The following is an 8,545-nucleotide window of genomic DNA, read 5'->3' as shown; positions in this document are numbered from 1 at the left end:
ATTAATAAAAGTAAGGCTCTCTATAGTTTCCAGTATCCCATATCAAATCCACATTTCTGAAAAAAAAGAGAAAGAAAATCAAACAAAATCAGTCAAAGATTAGCTCCAAAAGAAAGATTAAAACCAAATATGAAGAAAAAATGACCCGCGTTATAATCAAAAGCATGGTAAATACGAACCTAATTCTAGAAATGACAATAGAATTAACTAACAGAGTCCTTAACTTGTAGAATTCCCACAACATCATAGTTGTGTGTGTGAGAAATCCCCCTCCCCTATAGTTAGTTTAGACTATCGCTTGTATTAAAAAACATATTCTAGAAATGATAATATAGAGGGTGTGGGACAGTATATTTACATATGAACTTATATTCAATCAATCTTTGTATTTAATGCATACTAAACTTTTTGGCTCGCAATGGCTCTATTTGCAATATTCCTATCTATTATTTTGGAGATATATAATTCTTCCATTTTAATAGATGGAATTTCGATGAATTAAGCATCACTAATTTACGCTATGATCCGAGTAGCATGAGACACGTGGAATCTCGTGTGAATCTGCAAAGACCACCTTGCAAGTCAAAGTGGTGGTAGTGTGGTCGATGATGCTTGCTATGATCGATAAAAAAAATATCGGAATTGAGAATGTTGAGGCAAAGGAATGTTATGGAGGGTTTTTTAAAGTTGACAATAATCATCGTGCTTCAATGCACATCAAACAAGGATACAAATCCTCAAAGGACCAAGTCGAAGAGGCTTCCACCAGAAGCAAGCCTGATTCAAATATTGATATCTACTATTTAGCATTATTGTCCAGCTAAGGGGGAAGAAAAATTCATTTTACAGATGCAGAGAGAAAAAAAGGTCTTTCTCCAATGGCAGTAGAAACCAATGAACCCAATAATGCTGAGAGATCTAAACAACTTGTCCCAATGGTTCCTCTCAACATTCACACTAAGCATAAACCTATCAAAGAGCTGTCTTTGTTCGCTTTTCCCCGTCTTTCCTTAAAGAAAATTGCAGCCTTGGAAATCATCTTGCATTTCGCTAACTTCCTCTTAACTTCCTCCAAATTTTGAGGTGAACAAATTACGACAACACTCTTCAATTTTGCAGCCCACTCGAGTATATACTTTGCTAATTTAACACCATTGGACCCTTCTGAAAGCTCTATCGTAAAGTACTTAAGCTCATGAATAAAAGCAAGGTTCTCTAGTTTCCAGTATCCCATATCAAATCCACATTTCTGAAAAAAAAAAAAAAAGGAAAAAAAAAACAAAATCAGTCAAAGATTAGTTCCAAAAGAAAGATTAAAACCAAATATATATGAAGAACAAAGGACCTGCGTTATAATCAAAAGCATGGTGAATATGAACCTAATTCTAGAAATGATAATAGAATTAGCCAATGGGATTTATCTGCTCCACCACGCACCAGATTTATCAAAGTATATTTGGAATTTCCAATTTTTCTGAGATGAACTTTGCCTACGGGGACAAGATTAACCTCAGCAGATTCCAAAATTTGAAACTTTCCGAGATTTGGTTGATTCATCAAATTCCCCCTCCACCACAACTTTTTAAGATTTGGCGCAAAAATATTCAATGGTATGATGCTAGGTGAGCCAGCTCTTAACGAGATACTTAACCGTTGAAGATTTTCACACGAGATGTTAAGTGTGTCAAGATCATGTTGGGGATCAAAAAGAGTAAAACTTTCCAAGGAGGAGCTTTCAATATTTAGATTTTTTTATGGGAGATTCACTATTATACCCAATATGGGGGCCCAAATTATAAAAATACCCTACATAAAATGGACTTTAGAAACACACCCAAAGCCCATTTACAACATAACAAAAAAGCTTTTAACTTCTTATAAATTACAAAACTGCCATCAATTTCTTAAAACAAGCCCAACCCCAAAATCTCATAAAAATACCCAAAGCACTCAATAGGGCATCAAAGTAATTTAATAATCAATATTAAATTCAATAAGGCCAGCTATCATTTTTTGGGTTTTTTTTGGGTTTGTTTATAGGAATTCAATTGTGTAGGGTTTATTTATAATATTAGTGCTAGAAATGGGTATATCACTAAATATCTCATTTTTTATCCCACGAGGATATGCAAGACGTAAAATCTGGATGCATTTGCAAGAACCTGGATGCATTTGCAAGAACATGAGATCCATTTGAAAAACCCCTCCTCATCTGCTATAAAAACACCCGACAACTCCAAGTCTTTTAGATTCGAGGAAAAGGAGACGGAGGGGGCTTTAAGAATCAGACGCTCCATGTGCACCGATAGAGACTTCAAAGATTCACATAGAAAGATGGAAGACGGAAAATCCAGAATGGGGTCATCTAGACCAAACAGATCAAGATCAACCTCTTCAACGTTACACTTCACCGCCTTGTGGACCCACGACATCACCCGGAAGTAGACATCACGACAGATGCACGATGATGATGATCTTTGGTTCCTGCGCCAAACAAAACGGAAGCGCTGTACCTTATGATCCCCACGAAGCAATAGGAACCTTTCAAGAGAATTCAACAACCTTTGATGCCTACAACACGTGTCAGCAGCAGCCATGCCGTCGTCTCGGCTGAAATTCAAGAACGGGGTTGATTGACAAAATCCTCGGCAACATTTGGACACACAACTCAGTCGAGCAAGGTCATACGTGGTAAGGAACGAAAGAATGCAATGAGCGATGTGGTCAGGAAGATTGCTAAGTCTGTCGTCTGTCATTCTCTCTCTGCAACCTCCTCCTTCCCCTTCACAACTTGCAGTAGCCACTAAGTTGTGGTTTTTACGTTCCATGAGAGAAGAACCCTAATTTTAAGCTTATCTAGGGGGTGGTATTGTAATCAATCTTATAAGAACGAGGGTTTGGTGTCAAAGGGGCCGGGCCTATTACCCTTATAACTTGGTTTCTCCTCAACAAATAAGTGCTTGACCCCAAAAAATCACCTAATGGAGAGATAGTTGGATAGGTGACAAAACCCTATACTTTTCATTATAAAACCAATAAACTTGAAAAAGACGGGTTATTTTGTGAAAGAATTTTTGGGCCTATAAAAAGTGGGATTTTTGCTTCCAAAATTTGTAATCCGAGTATCTAGACCACATCTCAAAAATGCCAATAAGGTTTAGCACAGTAGAAAATAATATTGACTTGTAGATTAGTGATCTCAAATTCAAACTCTCATGATACCTTGATGGTATGTGTGTGAAAAACCCCATCTTTCCTTCCTAGCATTGACAACAACAAAAAGATCACATTTCAAAAATGTTTTTTTTTTTCCTTTTAAAAATTACAAACATAAAAACAATTATAATCACTATTTTTTTTTTTTGGATGCATGACTTAACTTTTGAATATCTACTGGCCGAGGTATATCAAAACTGGATCAGGGTGATCACTTAACATTTGCCTATTCATTTTGGTACCTTGCAGTTATACTCGTAATGCATGTTTGTCCATATACACTCTCAATTTTTACGAGGAAATACCCCGGATTTCTCAATTGTTTTTTCAATGCATTTCTGATGTCTCTGTCAAAATTCCAGTTAATTGCCTATGTGGCAGTTGTAGGTCTCACATATGTTTGGAAGTCAATTTGAGGGTATTTTCAGACAATATATCCTAAAGCCAAGATAAAACCAAGTCCAAGAGGCTTCCACTTTGAGTGGAGGAGGTCAGCCAGAAGCAAGCGTGATTCAAATTCATGTTGCAAATGCAGGGAAAAAAACCAAAAACAAAAACAAAGAACCAATGAACCAATAATGCTTAAAGAAGTAAAGAAGTTGTCCCAATGGATCTATCAACATTCACACTAAGGTTTCGATACAATAAACATAAACAACTTCTGCAAAATATCAAAAGAGCTAATTTTGTTCAATTTTTTGGTATTTCCTGGAAGGCAATTGTAGCATTGGAAATCATCTTGGCTTTCCCTTCCTCTTAATTTCCTGTAAATTTTGAGGTGAAGAAATTATGACAACTTTCTCCACATTTGTGAAAAGATAGGAAATCCAACAAAATCAGTCCAAGATTATTTCCAAAAGAAAGAACCAATGAACCAATAATTAATGCTCAAAGAAGTAAAGAAGTTGTTTCGATACTAAAATGTAAACAACTTCTGAAAAACTATCAAACGATTTTGTCTTCGTTCATTCTTCCGGTCTTTCCTCAAAGACAATTGTAGCATTGGAAATCATCTTGGCTTTCTTTAAAAATAATATTTCAGTTGAGAATTGCATTAAAAAACAATTTAAAAAAATAATTTTTATAATCCAGTTCAAAATCGAATCGGAACCGGAATTGGACCGAAACCGGTTCAAACCAAACCGGATAGTTTTTGAAATTTTTTTTTTATTAAAATCGAACCGAACCAAATCGGATGAATAGTACCGGATCGATTCTAATTTGAGGCAAAAACCGGTCCAAACCGAACCATGCCCACCCCTACAAGTCATAGAGCAAAGCAGATGTGCTAATCATTTATTGTAGTATTTCACTCCCACAGTCTAGCCGCTCGGCTCTACTCTTTTGTTCCTAATTTTTTTTTTATAAAAAAAAGTGTAGGCTAGTGGTTTTACTTTTTTGACACGTGGCACCTAGGCGTTAGCGAGTCCTTTATATATATATATATATATATATATAGTATAGCCGTGCGGCTATACCCAATTTAAAAAAAATCGTTGAGCTGAGCGGCTATGCACGGTTTTATTAATGTTTCATAAAAATAGTATCGCCGCTCTGATATACTTATTTTGACACGTGAAAGCCTAATCGCTGTGCGGCTTTTTTTTGTTTTTGATAAATAGTATAGCTGGGCGGCTATACTTGATTTTTTTGTTTTATTTTTAAAAAATAAATAGTAAAAAAAATTAGCACTTTCACGATGTATTATACATATACGGACGTATTTTTTTATAGTAATACACCCGTGTTCTGCACACGTCTTAAAGTCTCGATAAAATTTACATTTTTAAAAAATCAAACATACAATACTCGTATTATATAGGTACATATGTATTTTTCATGCTTAATACAAGTATTTTTGTACAAAAATTTCAATAAGACACACAAAATTCACGTATTATACACATAATTCTCACATATTATTAAATAAAAATAATATATATTAAAAAATGTAGATAATTTATATTAAAACATAATATAGTGGCCGAATATTTAATTTATAATTTACCAAAATTTTTGCTGAATAAAACAAGTACGTATTTTATTTATTAATTTTCCCATTTCGTATTTTAATAACTATGAATGAATGTATAGCCATGCAGGTATACTCAATTTTTTTTTTATCTATACCCTGTTTAAAAAAAAAATATTTTTCAAAATAGTACAGCCGTCCGGCTATACTCAGTTTTTTTTAAAAAAATTGCAAATCGTATAGCCGTGCGGCTGTACTCTTTTTGGCTAATTAATTTTTAAAAAAGTATACGTGTGCGGCTTTACTGTTTTAGACATGTGGTGCCTAGGCTCTAATTGGGTCCTTTTTTAAATATATATATATAGGTTTTATTAATGTTTCAAAAAATAGTATATCCACATGGCCATAATTATTTTGACACGTGGAGCCTAATCCCTAGGCTTGTCCTCTTTTTGTTTTTTGTTTTTTTATAAATAGTATAGCCACGCGGCTATATGGAATTTTTTTTTTAATTTTTTAATAAATAGTATAGCACCTTCTCATGAAAGGTTATCTAGATGTCCTTTTTAAAATTAGAAAATCAAATTAAACCTGTTTGAGAGAGAGAACAAATATAGTTCGCCAAAGCTCAAAATTCAAGTGCCCGGATTTTGACTTATTGATAGTTGTATCTTGAGGACAGACACCTGAAGAACTACAAGCACGAATGTAGGTGTGAAATTATGTCTGTGTCCATTGCATTTGCAAGCCTCTATCAGTCAGTTTACTTCCCTTGCTTATTTTATATTTGCTGCATAATTTTGTTAATTTACAGTTTGATTCATATTATAATTCTACAGTCCTGATTTCTTGGACCCCTGTAGTCCAAGAGATTTATGGTCACCCACCGTTGGATGTAAATTCAACGGTTGACTTGAATCGGGTAATAATCATTTATGTCATATTGCATTTATATATATCATTTTGAACCATTGGATTAATATCCTACGGTGGGTGACCACAATCTCTTGGACTCCTGTGGTCCAAGAGATCGGGACTGTATAATTCTATTGGAATCATTTAAGTTGTATTTAAATTCTGTTATCATACATTTATTAGAGTTCCATACTGATTCTTCTCCAACAACACTAACCTTTTGGTGTCAAAGTGGTGGTTTGTGTGGTCGATGCTGCTGCTACGATCGATAAAAAAAATATCAGAATTGAGAATATGCAATAAACCATCAAAGGACCAAGTCGAAGAGGCTGGCTTCGAGTGGAGGTCAGCATTATTGTCCAGCTAAGGGGGAAGAAAAATTTATTTTACAGATGCAGGGAAAAAGAAGGTCTTTCTCCAATGACAGTAATGCGAAGAGATCTAAACAAGTAGTCCGAATGGTTATTTCGATACTAAAACACAAACACTTATGGAATGGTATCAAAGAATTGTCTTTGTTCACTTTTCCGGTCTTCCTTAAAGAAAATTGCAGCCTTGGAAATCATCTTGGATTTCTCTAACTTCCTCTTAACTTCATCCAAATTTTGAGGTGAACAAATTATGACAAATTTCGTCAATTTCTGAGCACACTCGAGTATATACCTTGCAAATTCAACTTCATTGAACTCATCTAAAAGCTCTGTGGTCGAGCTCTCCAGTTGATTAATAAATGCAAGGTTGTGCAGTTTCCAGTATAAAAATCCATGTCTCTGGAAAGACAGTAAATCAAAAACCGGATCAGTCATGAAGATTAATTCCAAAAGCAAACAAAAAAGGAAAAAGATTAAAACTAAATATAATTAAAAGGCGAAGGAAGTTGAGGTTCCACCCTATAACCAATTAAAACTTCTTATAAGTCCTTTCAAGGTTTGTTAGTTTTCCAATATGAGACGTTTTTCACCTTCACATTCTCACAAAAGGCATGCATTATACTCAAATGCCTAGAGAATATTACCCCGATTCTAGAAATCATGAGAGAGAGCTTTTTTTTTTCTTTGGGGGTTTTGTATGGAAGATTGAGAGAGAAGCAAATAGTAACACAAACTTCAACTTACATATGATGTATGGTCATGAAAACCTTGGCGACGTCTTATGTCTAAGTCATACAAGTTAGGCATCCTCCTAAAAAGAGAGACCATTGGAGGGACTACATCGTCACTTATGCTCCCAATATCTATACACAAACGACGAATATTCTCGAATGAAACTGGCATGGACCCTTCCAGCTTGAAATTGAACATAACCTGCAATGTTGTGTAGGCAAAATCTCTATCATGTTTCTCAATTTAAACTTCAGATAAATAATAATTAAAAATAAGTAAATTCTCTCAGGTTCTTTCTACTATACCTTAATGACAGATTCCTTTAGAGTGAGAGCGTAACTGCGAAAGACTTCACATAAAGGGTCAAAGTCATCTACTCCAGCTCTAGGCCCCAGAATTATCGAAGTATATTTGAAATTTAGAGTTTTTCCGAGATAAACTGTGCCTACGGAATCAAATTTAATCATGGCATATTCTAAACTTGGAAACTTTCCAAGATTTGGGTGAATCGTCAAATTCCCGGTCCAGCACAACGTTTTAAGATTTGGAGCAAAAATATTCAATGATGTGATGCTAGATGAATCCGTTCTCAAGGAGATACTTAACTGTTGAAGATTTTCACAAGAGATGTGATATGTGTCAAGACCATGACGGGGCTGATAAAGATTAAAAATCTCCAAAGACGAGCTTTCGATGTTAAGATTTTTTATCCCACGAGGATATGCAAGACGTAAAATCTGGATGCATTTGCAAGAACATGAGATCCATTTGAAAAACCCCTCATCATCTTCTATAACAACATGCAACAACTCCAAGTATTTGAGATTAGAGATCGACGAGGGTGTTTTAAGAATACCTTTCATGCGTACGCATAGAGACTTCAAAGATCCACAAAGAAAGAGAAAAGAAGGAAAAATCAGATTGGGTTCACCTATATGATGGAGATTAAGCTTAAGCTCTTCAAGGTAACACCTCACCGCCTTGTCTACCCACGAAATTACACGAACGTAGACATCAGGACAGACGCATGGTGAAGATGATGATGATGAGCTTTGGTTCTTCTGGTTTTCAGAGTGAGCACGCCAATCAAAATGTAAGCGATGTATCTTATTATCCCCACGAAGCAAAAAGAACCTTTCCAGAGAATTCAACAACCTCTGCTTCCTGCCACACGCGTCGGCAGCCTCCACGCAGTCATCTTTACTGAAATTCAGAAACGGAGATGAAAGACAAAGTTCTCTGCAACATTTAGACACATAACTCAGTCGAGCAAGGTCATGCATAGAAAGGAACGAAACAATGCGATGGGCGATGTGGTCAGGAAGATGGCTGAGTCTCT

The 8,545-nt window shown here is 35.3% G+C and overlaps 1 protein-coding gene across 1 annotated transcript; it reads right to left on the bottom strand.

Moving 5' to 3' along the window:
* Positions 746-2,597, bottom strand: LOC109949755. Its single transcript, XM_020565907.1, has 2 exons — positions 2,163-2,597; positions 746-1,276 (listed from the first exon to the last, which is right to left on the bottom strand). Exons 1-2 carry the CDS (start codon positions 2,595-2,597, stop codon positions 953-955), a joined length of 759 nt encoding a protein of 252 aa, XP_020421496.1. The 3' UTR covers positions 746-952.

The sequence above is a fragment of the Prunus persica genome, chromosome G6, assembly GCF_000346465.2.
Source record: "Prunus persica cultivar Lovell chromosome G6, Prunus_persica_NCBIv2, whole genome shotgun sequence".
Classification (NCBI taxonomy): domain Eukaryota; kingdom Viridiplantae; phylum Streptophyta; class Magnoliopsida; order Rosales; family Rosaceae; genus Prunus; species Prunus persica.
The sequence above is the reverse complement of the archived record's forward strand: the minus strand, read 5'-3'. Positions and strand labels throughout refer to the sequence as shown.